Source organism: Acanthaster planci, linkage group LG11 (genome assembly GCF_054643075.1).
Source record: "Acanthaster planci isolate LZ-2023a linkage group LG11, COTS_SCS, whole genome shotgun sequence".
Classification (NCBI taxonomy): Eukaryota; Metazoa; Echinodermata; class Asteroidea; order Valvatida; family Acanthasteridae; genus Acanthaster; species Acanthaster planci.
The window spans coordinates 6,423,487-6,440,205 of NC_141787.1; the positions used below are offsets into that span (position 1 = coordinate 6,423,487).

Below are 16,719 nucleotides of genomic sequence, written 5' to 3' on the forward strand. Positions count from 1 at the left end.
TATGAATCAAAAACGCCTGAGTTGGGTAACCAGACGAAAAACAAAATGGCGTCTTTCGACTGACTCGGGTTAGAAATTTGAAGTTTTCTAGCTTAAATGTTGTCCAAATTACCTAAACTAGGACTATCAGGATTGAGTAATAGTTGCTTAAGGTCAAAATGTCAGAAAGAAGGTGGACTTCGTTTCCTGATTTTTGGAACAGGGAGCTAATTGTAATGAACCCCATATACGGACCCCACCCATACGGATGTGAGACTGGTCTTGAGAAAGTCTTTTTTCTAAATAAACGATTTTGGTTTTTTTTTCCTCCTAAATTGAAATTTTCTGGACATGTTTTTGTTTTTGCAGGCTAAGAGGTCACTCTTGGGAATAACTACATACATGTATTGGTGCCCATATATGGAACTCTTCCCAAGAAAACCTAGTATGAGACTTGTCTGAAAAAAGAAATGTGTTTTCTAAGTAAATGCTTCAGAATTTTCTTGGCTAAATTCCACTTTTTAGGACTTTTTGTTATAACAGCCATCCAATGACTTGGATGGCTGTTATAATATTTTAAGAGAAAACTAATGTTGTCCCTATGTGGAACTCGTACATGATGTAGTGTTTCTCCCGCCGCCATATCATTGATGTTTGTAAATTTTAAGAAATGGGATTGGACCTCAATCGACAATAAACTATTCCACAGTTTAATGAGCAGTCAGTTCTAGAGTAGAGGGTGTATCTGTTGACTTTATCGCTGCATGGGACACCCCTAGAACTCTGTTGGTCATCATCTGCCGCACTCCCCAGAGTTCTAGGGGTATGCTTGGGATGTACATGTACATGTATGCAAGCATCAAGCAAATACCTTCACTTTCAGTTGATCCTGTCCAAAAGCCGTAAAAGTAAGTTTACTTTGCCTTTAAGTTTAAAAAACTAATTCATTCACAGCTATAATGGATTTGAAAAGGTGCACAATTCATGAAGGCAGAGTGCACAGACTTTACACAGGAATGACTGACCAATTAAGTGTTTGCAAGTGATCATACAGACGTGACAGACCTATAGATTTTGCCCAACATTTGATTGGTAGATGTCCAATCTCCCAATTATCCTCAACTTAAGGTTTTCCGTGTATGAACAGCTCGCAATGAGGTACTAGATCCACTCAAATTTTCAACATACAGGTCTGATTTGACGACTGAATTGTAATGGCTTTGTGACTACACGTACATGTAGCTAGTATGATATGCGTATTTCCGCATGTAGTGCAGTAGCAGAGCATGATATACTGTAGTGAATGAAGTGGTATGAAGGGTGATTTAGGCAACCGAGCCACTCTGTTCAGGGTCAGTGCCCAAGGTTTTTAACCAACCAGGTTAATTTGCCTACATGCAATTGCATTACAGAAGACTGCAACATCAAGATGAAGTTCCAACTTCACAAAATCCAGCAGGCAGCTGGTCGACTCGCAACCTTGTCTGAATTAGGTCGCCGTGGTAATGTCTCCATGGAAACCCCAGATTGCATGCTGTACACACGCTGTGGTTCTGCACCCCACCTGTCGCATGCCTTACTCGGTGGCATTGATGGAGTACCGGCTGTCACTCATATACCATTACCGACAATGTGAGTCTTTGGACGGCATGGTGGCATTCAAGTTCTTGGTCATATTTACAACCTTGGTATATGATATGCATTAATTTAATAATAGTTTTGGACTGGCAGAGTTGTACGCATAATGCTAGCACTGCATTAAATATTAATTCACTTATTAAATACCAGGAGATTCAATTAAGATCCACAAGGATTACTGTGAAATACATTTGTAAATCAGACTAGATAAAAGGTGGCAAAATTAGGGACCTGGCGACTAAGGTCATAAACGATGAACGTACGCTCGTTGTCAAAATGACCACACAAAACCTGTCCTGAAACTGATCCTTGTTTGTCAGCTCTTTTCACTGCTAATGATTCTTTACTGTGTGTCTCTGTGGGATTTGGAACAAACTATCCATTGTATCAGCCAAACTGAGAGAGTTGCCATACAGTTTTGTGCACTTTCTGGCACAGATAAGGTGTGTGTACTCATGTGCTATGTATGTATTATCAAACTGATTTATATGGGGGTTCCTGTACTGTTAAGTATCCATTATATTAAGGGAGTAAATATGTGCTTGGCCGGTCTTAAACGTGCATTTAAAACTGGCTCTGGAGAACGAACATGACTAATGCCCTTGCCTGCGCCTTGGCCATTATCAGTGTTCATTCTCCTGAGCAAGGTCTTAAACAGTATTTAAACACTTATTTATTCCCATTCATTAATACCTTTTTATTCAGAGAGTTCAAAGAAGTCATCATATGATAGATTTCCAATAATTTGGTTCTAACACTTTACTTTCACTTTCCTGAACACCCTCGTCCATTTTATGGACCCTTTGAAAGTTGTCCAGAGGAATTCCCTTCAACTTGGTGTGCTTGGCGCGTGGCCTGCACACAGACTTCCGACCTATCAGACCTAATTCATTTGTCTTGCATCCATGTGCCAGTGCAGGATTTACGCAGTAGGCATTATCACTTCTCAGCGGGCATTGTACACGGTCACGTGACACGTTCTGACTAATAGGGATAGAAAAACTGTCCCAGGTATTTATGAATGTTGTATATAATTATGCATATAACTACATGCATGTATATATATTGTGTGTTGTTTCCAAGTCCATTTTTTCATTTTGGTGGCAGTGTTGAGAGTGTTGAGATCTTGGAAGCTTTCGGGCAAGGGGTAGCGGCATTTACTGGGCGACCTGATGCAGTTGTGTGTACCAGCACTCAGGATCCCAGGGAGTCCACGCCAACTGGGTACAATGATAAGAACAGTGTGTCTGTTTGGGCCTCGGGCGGCAGGAGAAAGGTGAATATGTACGGCAGTGAAATGCTGATGCAGTTCTCTTGGCTCAGAGTTCTTCATTAAGGAATTATCACAAGCTTTGAGTTCCAAAGAGTGACGTCATTTGAACCAGGAAGTGCAGCGTCAACAAATGGAGTATGTGGGGGCGTGTTGGTTCATGTGCACGTAGATCGGTCCCCATAGACTGTCCATGCATTTAGTTTGTGTATCCGCTCATGCGCAAAGTGACATAATGGTTGTCAGCCTGAAAAATTACTCTAGCAGACGACGCATATCTGTGGTGACCTATGTGAGAGATTTGTCCTGCCATTTCCCTTGAAGACCTTGTGTGTGAATAATTGCTAAGAATCTATCAAATGGTGATATTTAATAGCTTCTGGTAAGAATGATCGCCGGAAAGTAATCAAAGAAACTGGAAAATGTAAATTTTACGACAAAGTACCGGTATAATTATGAAAAATATTGTTTCTTTACCTAACTTTGTGTATAATTTTCACAATTTTGCCGAGTTTACCTTCAAATAACTTTGATGCCATAAGAAAGAATAGTAACTGTTAATGTATGTACAAAAAAGGTTATTATTTCTTGGAAGAAAACCCTTTTTTTGAAATTCACTCCGTTTTTCATTGGGACCTGTTTCGTTATTTTCCTTGTTTTCACCTTACATAGTGCCCAAGTTTCACACTTTTGTTGAATTCCCCGCAAATCATTGGTGATACTGTCTGGAAGACTGATACATTTTTTGTATATATCAGCTCATTTTTTTCAAGATCGAAAGCCTGAAATGCCTTGTCTGAAATGCAGTTCGTTTTTCATGCAGATTCAAATATTCCGCTCTGATCGAGTTTGGCAGCGGTCAAATATGAGATGTCCGTATTTCGGGCATGGTGCACACATGTACCTGGATACAAGTGCGTTTGGGTAGGAGTTGACCTACTGCATTGCACGAATACGTACATTCGCGGAAAATTGCCCGACTAAAAGGCACAAACAAAAAGTTTCCATTTTAAACCATACGGTTTCCTTCTTAGAGTATAATACTGTCTCATTAGAGTGTTCATGATATTCTTCACCATTCACAAATAGAGAAATGTCAGGGAAACTCGGCCAGCAAAACTGAAAAAATCCCTTCTAAAATGTTGACTTTCAACTTTTGACTCTCTTACTTTGGAAGTACATGTACATGACGAAGACGTCTTTGTCATGTACCTCATGTCATTTGCCCATCCTACTAATGGAAGCACTGAAGTTCTGACCCCTCTCCTACTCTCAAATTTGTGGATGTGCCTCTACCTTGACACATTACTTCCATGTTGTGGTTGGCAACCACTTTAGAATCACATTTCAAACCAAGACCTGATGATTTGCAATTCTGATTGTGCAAGCCGCTATAAATTGTCATTGACTTGACTTTATTGGTACGTGTGTGCTATCCAGCTGACGGTTGAGGGATTCCTGGATCTTCAGGAAGCCCTGCAGCCTGACTGGATGGAGGCTCTGGCCGACGGAGACACCCCAGTCAGTTCCTCCACTAAACGTGTCAAGAAGTCAGTTGACAGGACCTTGGAGTTCCTTGACCAGTGCCTGGACGCCCAGCGGAGAAGGCAGGTAAAGGCTCAATTAAAAACCCTTGGTGTTTACTCTGAAGCCTTTCTAAATGTGCTGATATTTGTCGGCCTATTGCCATGGAGCAAATGAGTGGAAGACATTGCAGAAGTTATGTTCTCAGCAAAGATGACACTTTTCAGCTTATTTGAAATTTTGGCTGGTGATCACTTCTTTAAAAGTACTTTCATGTGCCTAATATTTATCTGCCAATATGTGCTTGGCTCTACAAAAATGGCCTTGGGCTCTAGTGTGACAAATTGATTTTAAGTTATGCCCATGGGTAGAAAAGCATTTTAATAAGGATTAAATTTATGCATTTTTGACCTCTGTCCCACATTCTATTCCTGAAATACAGTAAAATTTAGAATTGATCTCTAGCAGATGTATGGAATGGTCTGTTATACAGAGGGAGAGCATGACTTACGGGCCTTTTTTGCAGAGTGGGTCACATATACACCGTGGTTTCTATCCGTGGTCAGTGTGCCTACATGTAGATAGATGAATGTTTTATCAGCCATTCTGTGTGGCTCGCAAGATATTTTGGTCTTATTAACTGCACTCTAATGTATATCAAGTTATCCAAATATTGCGGTATGGTGGAAATTGAGCATGGAAACTATGCACATGTACATAGGGAATTTTTTGGACTTGTTTTCTCCAAAAGCAGAAACTCAGGGACATTGATGTTTTTGGAGTGATTGAAGGTGGGGAGCTGCTTGAGGAGAGACTAAGGTCAGCTTGTGAGACAGCCAAGAGACCTGTGGCTGGGTTTGTCCTGGATGGTTTCCATGAAGAGTCGATGGATGACAGGGCCAGATGGGGCATAATGAAAGCTGTGTTGGTAAGCCATGTTGAAAACTACTGTTCAGTCTCTCAGTACTTGTTAGTTTCTGATCCTTTTATTACAGATCTTGTTTTCCGTATCCCTTTTAGTTAGAAGGAATGTGTGAAAAACTTTGGCTCAAACTTGACCACAGTGCCCATTGCTACTGGATTTGAACCAGCGCTCTGATCATGGCAAGTTTGGCTGCTAAGTCATTAATACATATGCATTTAAGCAGGTCCTGGGTGTAAGTCCCAGCTGAGCAGGTGTGTGACTTCTGTCTTAAATATGCTCAGATGTCTCTGAGCGAGTGCCTGTCAAATAATGTCTGGAAGGGCAAAGCTTAATGGAAATACAACGTCCTTGTCAATTCTGAGATATTGCCCTGAGCTATTGAAGGTTAAACCTAATCGTATCTGGAGAGGTACATGTACAGTACCCTACTGAAAATATAAAGAACAATGGTCTGTTATCAGGTTATATGGTTCTATGGCTTTACTTTGTGAAATGCTGTGTGACCTCTCTGTTCATGTAGACATTCTGTGCAGTATTGGTCTAGCTAAAGACTTATTCTGGGTTGCTTGCTACATTCACTTTCTCAGTATTTGCAGTGAATGTGACCTTGCAAGTGTTAGAGTTTGTCCTCTGTCATCAGTCAGATGAAGAAATACAGAAAATATTAAGGGAACTTTTTCTAATATTGATATAATAGGATGAAATTCCTGAAGACAAACCGAGGTGCCTGCCCAGAGTTGGCCGACCTGACGAGGTGTTGGATGCTGTGGAGCTGGGAGTGGATATATTTGATTCAGTGTATCCTTGGAACCTTTCTAAAGTTCAAAGAAACCATTGCCGTGCCTGATAAATTCTGTAAAGTCTTGATAATGAGTCACAGTTTGTTACACCTGTATCAACCAGGAAGGTCTCAGTGAAATTCAAGTATCCATTTCACTTTTTGAAAAAGATATTGATATCTTTGCTGTTGTCTTTTTCAGTTAGAAATTTCGCAGATGTACATGTACAGTTCATGTTTGACTCTGTGCACATACAATGACATACGTGTACATGATGTTCGGTTTGGTATGTGGCACTGGTTGCATAATCAGCATGTGTGTTGAAAAGTCTGCATTCCGTAGTGAATATTCCATGTATCATGTGAGCAAAGTTGTCATTAATATTATTTGAAGTCAGTGCAGTATCTTAAAGAAGTGTTCAAATAAGTTAGCAGATAAAAATTTACCTTTGAAGTTTGAATTGTTTGTTTGACTTGGGTCCCTCATTATCATAACAGATTAAATTTCCGGCTTGCGTGATCCTTAAGCAGAGCTGAATCAGCTTTCCATATGATGTGACAGAGCGGGGTTGTGCCTTAGTGTTCTCCTTCATGCCTGTGCCGTCGGCACAGAACGATGATATTGTCTCGAGACCTGCACCTGATGGCCCTGTATCTGGTGCGGTGGCAGACAGAGGTGGAGGAACCACTTGTGATTTGGAAAGACAGGGCGGGAACGGGGATTTGAACGGCAGGACAGTGTATGAAATGAACCTTTCCGATCAAAGGTAATGGCTGAGTAGGACTTACGCATATTCATGAACTACTGCATGAACTGTATATCGTGACTGTGCTACCGTATATTACCATTATCATGTATATTGTGATGTACTATATTACCACTGTGCCATTTATTGTGAATATACTACACTACATTGAATGCTGTGGATTCTTTGTGTCTAATTTTCCTCTTAGATACGTGGATGACTTCACTGCTGTGGTTGTGGGATGTCAGTGCTACTGTTGCATCAATCACACGCGAGCCTACATCAACCATCTCATCAATGCCAAGGAGCTGCTTGCGAGAGTACTGCTTATGATGTGAGTATTACAGTTTGAGATCGGACAATGACATAACCTCTTCACATTTTCCTCATTAACATTTACGTTCATGCATTACTTTAAACTTCAAAAAGGGCCTTTTTGTGTTGAAAAATCTAAAACTGTAAAGAGCTTGGCGTGATTTATGATGTCATGTCAGTGTCATGTAGAGCAAATGATTTTCCATTTCAAAAATGGGCATTTTCCGTTTTTTTTAATCCCGAATTCTGCATCAGAAATTCAAATTCCTTTTCAAACCTTCGTAAGCATGAAATTGGAGAGTAAGTTTTAAACTATGCATCGAAACCATTTGCCCAACCACACGCCCCCCCCCAAAAAAAAACAGAAAGAAAGAAAAGAAACAAAAATAACAACAATATTGTTTGGGAATATTCTGAAATCTTTCCAACTTTTTCTATAATTTTTGCAGTGAAAATTTAAAAATCCAGACAAAAAATACTGCTCACCCACCCCTTGATTTCCTACCAGCGTGCAATCGCCCAAAACTTGCTACGATTAATCAACGGACAATTCATGTGCCACTCCTCATGTATGAAATCAGATTACATACTGTACGTCACAGAGTAGGTCTTGCTTGTAACATTTGTTGATCACAATATGTTAATGTTGGACATTGGCTTGCTATTTTATTTGGCAGATGTGCGACAAATTCAGAAAGTTAACATTAAATCTGAGCCTTAAAATGTATGTTTGTGACTGAAAACTTCACTCTTTATGAACATTTCCGAGGGCCTATTCAGCTATGGTACACCAAGCTTACTAGGTTTCGTTTAATTCAAGAAATGTGTAATTAGTCTTCCGTTTGGCTTCTGCGATTTTATCGTTTTGCCATGCGATACTAGCCTTGGCTCACAGTGTCCATGCGGATTCACAAACTAAATTCCCCACATGTGCAATAGTCATACATGAGTAAGAACTTGTTTGTGCCTTGATTTCATTGCTCGTACGGTGCGCGTGTGAACGGCCAATCTGTGTATACACAATGTACCGTACCGCACCACTGCTGTGCCGGCTGCCGCTGCACGAATGGGGCTCACGCACGCCATAGCGCTTACAAGTATCGGCACCGGCCCTGTGCGGACGACCCAATCATGTGTTGGAGTGGTGCAATTTAGCATGTTTCCAGTGGAATTCGTTCATTAAAAGCAAGCATTTGAAAAAGGTTTGGTAGGCATTCATTTTTTAGTACTTTGCAGAAAATTTCTTTACTCTTTAAGCCATTCTTAGAGGAAAATTTTGCAAGTTCCGTTTCAAGCAGTGGATTCCATTTCAAAGTGTTGACTCTGCGAATTCCGTCCATTTTCCTCGATTGTGGAAAATCATTGGCTCGAGTCATGCCACAAAGTGTATATCTATTCTTCAAAGGCCACTTACTGTAACACTGATAACCATAATTTTGGTGTCTTTAAAAAATTTTCTGTGAACCCTAACCTTCCCAGATCCATTAAAATCTGAGAGATATTTATGTCAAGGATTCTGCAGACTTTAATGTAGACCCAGTCTCTATCACCTTCCATGGGCTTGATTGTTTCTTGAAGGTTGCAGGACAGAGAATGTGCTATTGGTTCCTTCATTTTTGTGTACATTTGAGAATTCAGGAAAGTTCTTGGCCAAAAAAAACCACTTGAACTTAACAAATTAACTATTGCACACCCATCAGTTATTCTGCTCAGGTACCCCTTTCAGAAGGGATCATCACTGCTTGAGAATTTCCTATAAAATAAGTAATAGAGTGATTTTACTGCCCACCCATGGGACCAAAATCCTAACCCACTGGGCTATAAACATGCGACTGAAACGAAAGAGAGGGCTTGTGGTAACACTGTGTGACTGAAACTACATCTACCGTCAAGGGGTGGAGTGCTTAGTTGACAAGTGTATTAGTCTCATGACGTAAACTAAATTTTTGGGGTTGTTTTGGTTTTCCACAGACACAATTTCCATCATTACTTCCGGTTCTTCCGAAGTATACGCAAGGCATTACAAGATGGAACCCTGCAAGAGCTAAAGGCAGAGATCAACAACTGTAGGTGATGCCAGCTTCATTGCGAAACATTAAAAACTGTGTGAACCATTCGGGACCTCATTGGACTTTTGACTTTACAGATATGACACTTGAGGTAGTGAAGATTTCATTGATAAATCTGTGCAGGGTTCATTGGGATTATTGTAATGTCAGGCTTGTGGGAGACATCTAGTTTGGACTAGTCGCATTAGTAGCCATGATGTCATTCAGAGCTGACCAGCTTTTACGTGACATGACCGACTTGTCATTACATGAACCAGCTGTGGTTGTCACTTTGTTTAATATGGTAATGGACATCATTTAGCTTCTGTGAGCCATCCTTTTTTTCTGGGTTTCCTAGCTTCGCACAGTGCGAAGATGTGCAAAGATGACTCTTCCCAGGCCGCATGAAGACAGTTAGTGCAGTACTCACAGGCTTGTTAACTCCTGATGTGTGCAAGGTTAATTGAAATTACCCACTTGCAATTACTTGTCTTAGCCCATAAGCGTTGAACCTGTCGTCCAGTCAGTCATAAGAAATGGCATTCTCACTTTGTTTTTAATAGAAAATGACTTCTTGTGACAGGGCACAAGAAGTCATTGACTACACAAGAAGGACTTGAATACAGTGCTGTCTGCCTTAAGTCTCTTAACCACAGTAAAGTGAAAGTTTATGTACTGTTCTCTGGTTGTGTGATGTGCCTCACCCCATTGCGCCTTGAAATAAGAGTCAAACTCGTGAGTTTTATTATCAGCTACAGCCAAGTTTTTGAATGCAGTGTAAAGGACAGGGTAACCACAGTGACTTAATGCTGCAAAAACGACCTCTTGTGTCCAGCAAGGAGTTTCCTTGACATTGAAATACGTTTGTGAAGTGGGTAAAAATCAGTTTCAGATGTGTGAAAAGCACTCAGTTGTTTATCATAGACTACTGCAGACTTTCAAGCTTTTTAATAGAGAATAAAGCTTTATGTATGATTTTCCTTATTATTTTCATAATGTCAATGGAAACACAAATCAATACTGAGTAACATTACAATGAATATCAAAGTCATAACTTAACTGAGTCAAGTGTAAATAGTAACACGAAACAGTATTGCATTCAAAAAGCAATAAAATGCCAAAAGAATCAAGAAATGTTTGTACATACTTTGTCCCTCAAGTCAAATAAGACAGTGTCGGCTTTACTTTACTGTGTCTGTCAAAATCCAACATCAGAATTGGCGTAGTGTTAGACAGGTACCTGAAAATGGCCACAAAAAGCCTGGATTCTCCAGTTACTGTACACATGGCTCTCCTCCCATTTTGTTTGAGTGCTTCAAATGTACTACTGCGTTATGCAGTTTTGGATGTTGCTACTAGTTGATGGACATTTCTTCAAAAGACACCGAGAGAGAGACAGAGTTCAGGTTAAATAATAACCCATGTTCTGTTAGTTCCCATTCACTGGCTGCTTTGAGAAAGCTTGCTCCATGTGTGCTGCTCGGACAGGTGTTTAGAAGAAATTGTGTGCAGCTTGTCTGTTCAGTCGATAGAGAGGTTCTCATTTCCCTTCCATTGTACAGGCTGAGATTTATATCCAACCCCATGTATCCACAAGAACTGACAGAATGTTCATGTACAAGAGTTAAAACTCTTGTCTTGACCATTTGCTTTTGACTTTGTACATGTGTATTTGATGGACTGGTACATGCAATACACAGCTACATGCAAGAACAAATTAATTTTCTACATATACGCAGCACATAAAATATGTGAATTTTTTGATCAGCAACACAGCACACCTAAAGTCTTGTTGGGAGTAAAAGGAATGTCTTGATCGTTGGGTAAATCTGTTTCAAATATGTCACAAACCTTTAAAGTAGATTTGTTTCAAATATGTCACAAACCTTTAAAGTGACTCCACTGAGGCAATGCTGTTGTGCTTGTGCACCCTCTTGTATTGCCCTTTGATGGAGAAAGCCGAGAGGAACCATTCGGTCAGCATGGACACCATGTCGTGGTCCTTGTACCGGACAAACTCACTCCTGGCTGCAGAGTAGCAGTGCAGCAGCATGGCAATGAACAGGTTGACGATGACTGCGATCAGGAAGAAGTTGGCCAGCGCAAAAAAAAAGTACGCCTGCATCCCAAACGCCTCCATGATGTCCAGCATGTCGCTGTACCTGCGGAGGATGAGCATGAATACGCACTGGATGGATCGCAGAAGGTCGCAGAAATCCCTGAACTGACGGCCAAAGCTGAGGTAGCCGTAGTATGCAAATGCCACAAAGGTGACAGTCAACATGGACAGGTATATGAGGAGAGTCTTGGTGAGTCTGCGGAACGTGCTGTGGAGTAGGTACATGCTGTCATTGTAGTGGAGAATCTTGAGGCACTTGAGGAGGCTGCAGAAGGCCACGGAAGCCAGGCTGGTGACCAAGACGGAGTCCAGGACGACTATGTCGGCGAAGCTGAGATGCATGTTGTGGTTGGCTTTGTACAGCTGCATGATGTTGTTGGCTAAGACGTGCTGCCATATGTATGCTGTGGTTGCTGTGAGGAGGACATAGATGAATGGGCATTAAGTTGATGTCTTTGATCTAATGTGTTGGAAATTTAACGCCTGAACACCATGCACTGAAAGGTTTTTGAAATTCTACAAAATCAGCCAGTGAAAGAAGCCATCTTTCCCAAACCAGGCTGAAGTAGGTAATTATGATGTTCAGCAATTCCTCTCCCCATTTTCTGTACACTTCAAGGTGATCCACGAACATGAAGTGGAATTACCACTACCGTACTTCAGGAATATGAAGTTAATACCTACTTCAGTCTGGTTTTGGAATGGTGGGTCACATGGTGTTATCCTGCTGGTAAGTGTTACGTCAAAGGAGAAGATGATATTGATCAAGTGAAAAGTCTATAGAAACAATGTGACTGTAATACATGTATATGCAAAAATAACAATGGAGACTCAAAAACTTACAGCCATGTTTGTTGTGATGGATATATGCACTCTCAGTACAAACTTCAAAAGAGAAGCACTGAATGGAAACTTGTTCGTGTGAAATTGATCAGGTTGCATGGCACTTATGAAAACAAATAATATACATTTTAAGGAGCAATTGAAATAAAGTTTGCTGTACCTGAAATGGATAGAATAATGATGGCAATATTTAGGACATTCCAGAATGCCCAGTATTCCCTGCGATTGTTCTTCCACTTGAGAACTTCCATTCCCATGATGACAGTAACAACCATGACATACAGCACTTCCAGAATCACCACAAACTTGTCATACTTGTTGGTGTAACGGTAGATGCAAACAATCGCAAACTCGTGAGAGGGCACCACGGTGGTGGTTCCTTCGGCGCGAAACACAACAGTGCACGCGCAGAAGAGGTTTGTGTTGGCATTGTAAACCACCCACTCCAGGATTATCGCCTGGGTGTACTGATCGACCCAGCCCAAGTCCTGCAGGAGGGCTGTCTGATTGGCTGTGGAGGCCCTAGTTGTACCAAGATCCAGAAGGAAACCCCCGCGGTTGTAGCGCCCGGGGTCTGTCAGGAAGTAGCTCCCCTTTGCCTGCCAGTGGGACTGGTAGACCCAAGGACTGCGGGACTGATGCTGTGATGTGTTATTAGATGACAGAGGCTGAGTCCAAGATGCATTGTAAGCACCTTGGTCCAACTCAGTGCCACGGACAGCATAGCATCCAGGACGCAAGTATCGGTAAGTGTCTAGCTCCCTGCAGTGTTGTAAGTAGCCTGGTGCATCACATTGAAAAATTTGGAATCATGAATCACAGTTAAAGTTAGAGTGACACATTGGCTCTTTAACTTGCAAGAAGGTCTTCAGATTTCTATTGAATAACACACTGACTCTCAGTCTAGGCAGCTCATTGGTGAATATGAAACGAGCAAGAAAGATATTGACACATACATGTATTGGGTAAAAATGAAGGGCCAATTTCCTTGGAATATTTGTATGAGTAGCAAATAGTTGGTCAGATTTAAGCCCCAAATTTGGGCTAAAGCTCAAACTTTCATGGCCCGAACAAGTGAATGCTTGCACATACTTGAAGATCGTAAGCTTTTTGTCTTTGTTGTCGTAGAAAGACCTTTGCTTGAATATCTTGTCAATTGCTGCACGTACATGTTCATTGTTCCAGCGTTCATCAAATAAACCATGGTGCTATTGGCAAGAAACCATGAATTTGGAATGCAATCTTGTCAGCATTTCAAGTCAGGAATCATTTTCAATAGCACATACTGTACCTATCTCACAAATGTGAACATGTCAGATTTGATTTCTCAGTCCGTTGTATGGGACTAGCATGAACTATCAAACTGCTTGGAGTTCAAAGTTGGAAAGTTGGACTCACCTGGTTTAACTCTCTGCTGGCGTAATCTCGGGCTGCCCACAAGAAGGGATTCCTGCAAAGCAGTGCCAGGCTCGGCTTCATACAGACTTGGAGCAAATTCACCCTTTATCCATGTGTACACATCTGGCATTGTTTTTACCTGGACGTAAATGGAGAATGTCACAAGGGTAAGTAGACTTCATTTACAATCGTACTTTTGGGCCAACATTGTCTGTCATTAGGTATAAAGTACACTTTTTTGTTAAATAATTGTTTGTCTTAGTATACAAAGGTGCAGACTATGAAACCATTCCTTGGTTTCATTGTCGCTTTAACTGACCGTGAAACGGCTCCACACAAAAACAAGTAGCAATTCATACATGTACGTCTGCAACAAGATTGAACAGCTCAGTTAGTTGCCAAAAGTGCAAAACATTGTTGAAGCAGCAGGTTCAAATCCTGTTGTGTTTTTTTCCACTCAAGATTGGTGACAAGAATACCCACTTAGTTCTATGCTTCAAAAAGATTATTTGATCCTGAGCATACACGCTTTTGCTGAACTACATGTATTTATTAAACTTACACATGTACATTCCTACACAAAATGAATGCCAGGATATGCATGTTGATGATGCTGCAATACCTGGTCGAGTTTTGTCGTGAAGCTACTCCTCATGGCCAGGCTGAGGTAGATGCCAGCAGGATCCCGCTGGGCAATGCTGACCTGCAGCACCAGCCAGATAAACACCAGATGGCCAAGGAAGGCCTTGATCAGGGAGTACATCTTCCTCTCTGCGTGTCGCTTCTCTCGTGCTTGCTCCACGGCTCGGCCAGTGGGAGGCCGGTAGAAGTGGGAGTCTCTGTGCTTGCTCTGGGTGCTAGTGGTGCTGGACTGTTGGCCACCTTTGATCATGAGATATGAAATGAGATTTTGTCTTTGAACAAAACTATCGTTGAGTTATAAATCGAAGATTGCTGTATGTGCCTTGTGTTTGACAAAACTTCCCTTTTTTTCTCCTGTTTACACTGTAAATGTCACAATTTATTATTTTATTCTTTGTGATTTATTTGCCCTGGTAATTTTTTTTTTCAAAAGGAAAAATTAGGTGTATGATTTACATTTACTGATACATGTACATTATACATTTAACATAAAAGGTCTCAGTAATAATTCTTTGCCCATCACAAAAAGGGAGACATGCTTAAATCATTCCATATGTTACCTGCAAACAAATTCATGTGGCTCTTTGCCAATGAGGATTTTAATTATGAAAGCCCAGCTCTTCAACAGGGTGTCGTGCAGACGTTGACATGTTTAAAACAATACTGAAGAGCAAACATTACAAACTCTCAACCACTTTCCTTGGTGATGTCATGTGTTAAGCTGTTTTATAAAATTTGTCTAGATTTTTGCACTGTCAATAACAGTGACTGGACTCGAAATTCAACACTTTGTTAATTCTCACCTGCATATATCTTGAGCTGCTTAAAGAATGTCACTCCAATTTCGTCGTAATCATAAGATTTCAAAACAATGGCAAAAAAAGCCGCTATGGCAATGACCTTCACTGGTTGGATCACAACAATGCTTTGGAACAGTGAGACGATCATGGAGACCAGCCAGTCCAGGGACTTCTGCTTGCCAAAAGTCAGGCCATAGAGAATAATCAGATAAGCAGCAAACAGACTGGAGGATATGGCAAGGAACCAGCCGATGTAGACCCACCACCATGGCAGAAACCCCCTTCCACTGAACAATTTCTGCACCTTGTCTTTTTGCTCTGGCAGGGTCTCATTTGAACTCTCCGACCCCGATTCCCTCTCCCTTTCCTCTCTCCAGCCATGCAGGGCCAGTGCCAGTTTGAACTTGCGCAGGGCCTTCTGCCGGTCCTGGTCACTCCTGAAGAGGCCTGGCGAAGGATTGTGAAGCTGTTCGTACAGCCGATTGAGACGGGAGCTCAGGAAGTCCTGATAAGACGTATAAATGACTGAGTCAGACGAGCCTGGATCGATGGATGACTCCTCGGATGGTGAAATGAGAATCTTGATGCTGCTGGCACTGCAGGAAGTTGTGTTGGACTGTGAAGAGCGCGGCTGTATGCTCGATTCACTACTGGATGAGTTGTGGTTTGCATTTGAGTTTCTGGCTGTTTTGGTCAGTTCTGTCATGTTGGTTGACATTAAGGCTTGATCACACTCTGGCAACAGGTCTAGCCGGAAAGCTTGTTGAGCATGTATGCTTGAAGGATTCCTTTCTAACGGTATCATACTGTGCCAGCTGCCAGTTTCCAGTGACCTGTGGCTACTTGCATTGGCACTTGTACAAGTACTTCTCAGATACACAAACTCTGCATACTTATCAGTGTACTCCTCATATGCTTTGTCACTGCTGAAAATGTCTCTCTCTGGCAAAGACTCACGGCTGGCAAGTGGTTTGGTGTCCTCCCTCCTGGGGTTTTGTGGTTGACTTACTTTGTGTTGTGTAGAGCCTCTTGATGCTGACTTTGGCATGCTTGAGGTTTGAGACTGGATGCTTGAAGACCTAAAGGAGGCATCAGTGTCAGCACATCCTGCTTTTGAGAGATTTACACCTTGCGGGTCCAAGCTACCTTTGTCCTCCTGCTCTTGATAAGTTTGATCTTGTGAATCTTCGGACTCGCTCGCAGGTACAATCTCTACTTCCTCTTTCTCCCTTGGTCTGGCCTCCCTGAAAATCTGCACAATTGCCAGGTTGATAGGTAATGCCAGCAGGCTCGCCTCGGTTGCTATTACGATGGTCTTAACGGAGAGGCTCATCACCCCAAAGTTGTAGGTCTTATCAGGCTCCCCCTCGCCGACCTTGTAGAACATTATGTTCATCAGCATGGAGGACAGGAGGAGAGAAAAGCAGCAGGCCACACGCTGGAGCCGGGTGAAGCTGCTGCGGGGAGGCCGGGACAGCACGGACAACCATAGGTGGTTGTCCTTCATGTCCCGGACGCTCCTGGTGAAGAACAAGTGGTGGAAGTCCTTCAGGTCTTCTGTGTTAGCCACGGGAAATGTCTTGTCAATTTTGCCATCACTGAGATCGACTGCAATCCAGGTGTGGCACAGGAAATACCACCAGCGGTCTGTCTCTAGATCATGGACCAGGATGCGGCTAAGGTACCTACAAGTA

General features: G+C 41.8%; 2 protein-coding genes across 5 annotated transcripts in view; one reads left to right on the forward strand and one right to left on the reverse strand.

The window, feature by feature from the left end:
* On the forward strand, window positions 1-10,357 carry qtrt2 (queuine tRNA-ribosyltransferase accessory subunit 2). Of its 4 annotated transcripts, XM_022251382.2 has the most exons (10): window positions 18-68; window positions 689-887; window positions 1,392-1,611; window positions 2,725-2,893; window positions 4,328-4,498; window positions 5,163-5,339; window positions 6,034-6,134; window positions 6,657-6,881; window positions 7,069-7,194; window positions 9,147-10,357. In XM_022251382.2, the coding sequence occupies exons 2-10, from the start codon at window positions 830-832 to the stop codon at window positions 9,247-9,249; spliced, it is 1,350 nt and encodes a 449-aa protein (XP_022107074.1). In that variant the 5' UTR covers window positions 18-68; window positions 689-829; the 3' UTR covers window positions 9,250-10,357. The 4 variants fall into 4 exon arrangements, with proteins under 4 accessions (XP_022107071.1, XP_022107072.1, XP_022107074.1 ...); XM_022251379.2 differs by lacking the exon at window positions 689-887 and having other exon boundaries at window positions 1-68; XM_022251380.2 differs by lacking the exon at window positions 689-887 and having other exon boundaries at window positions 1-68; window positions 5,166-5,339.
* Window positions 10,135-16,719, reverse strand: part of LOC110988122 (polycystin-1-like protein 2) — a 22,466-nt gene continuing 15,881 nt past the window's right edge. Inside the window, exons 20-24 of the mRNA XM_022251377.2 lie at window positions 15,029-16,710; window positions 14,206-14,465; window positions 13,584-13,722; window positions 12,346-12,966; window positions 10,135-11,755 (exon numbers count right to left, since the gene is read on the reverse strand). Of these exons, the coding sequence (XP_022107069.2) occupies window positions 11,112-11,755; window positions 12,346-12,966; window positions 13,584-13,722; window positions 14,206-14,465; window positions 15,029-16,710 (3,346 nt within the window). The 3' untranslated portion in view covers window positions 10,135-11,111. The remainder of the gene's footprint in view (window positions 11,756-12,345; window positions 12,967-13,583; window positions 13,723-14,205; window positions 14,466-15,028; window positions 16,711-16,719) is intronic.

Excerpts from the sequence above, each read along its gene's own strand:
- qtrt2 (XM_022251379.2), top strand. The coding sequence starts at position 2 with ATGAATCAAAAACGCCTGAGTTGGGTAACCAGACGAAAAACAAAATGG. Across the intron at positions 69-1,391 it reads GCGTCTTTCGACTGACTCGG|AAGACTGCAACATCAAGATG; the intron begins GTTAGAAATTTG and ends ATTGCATTACAG. Across the intron at positions 5,340-6,033 it reads GCATAATGAAAGCTGTGTTG|GATGAAATTCCTGAAGACAA; the intron begins GTAAGCCATGTT and ends TTGATATAATAG.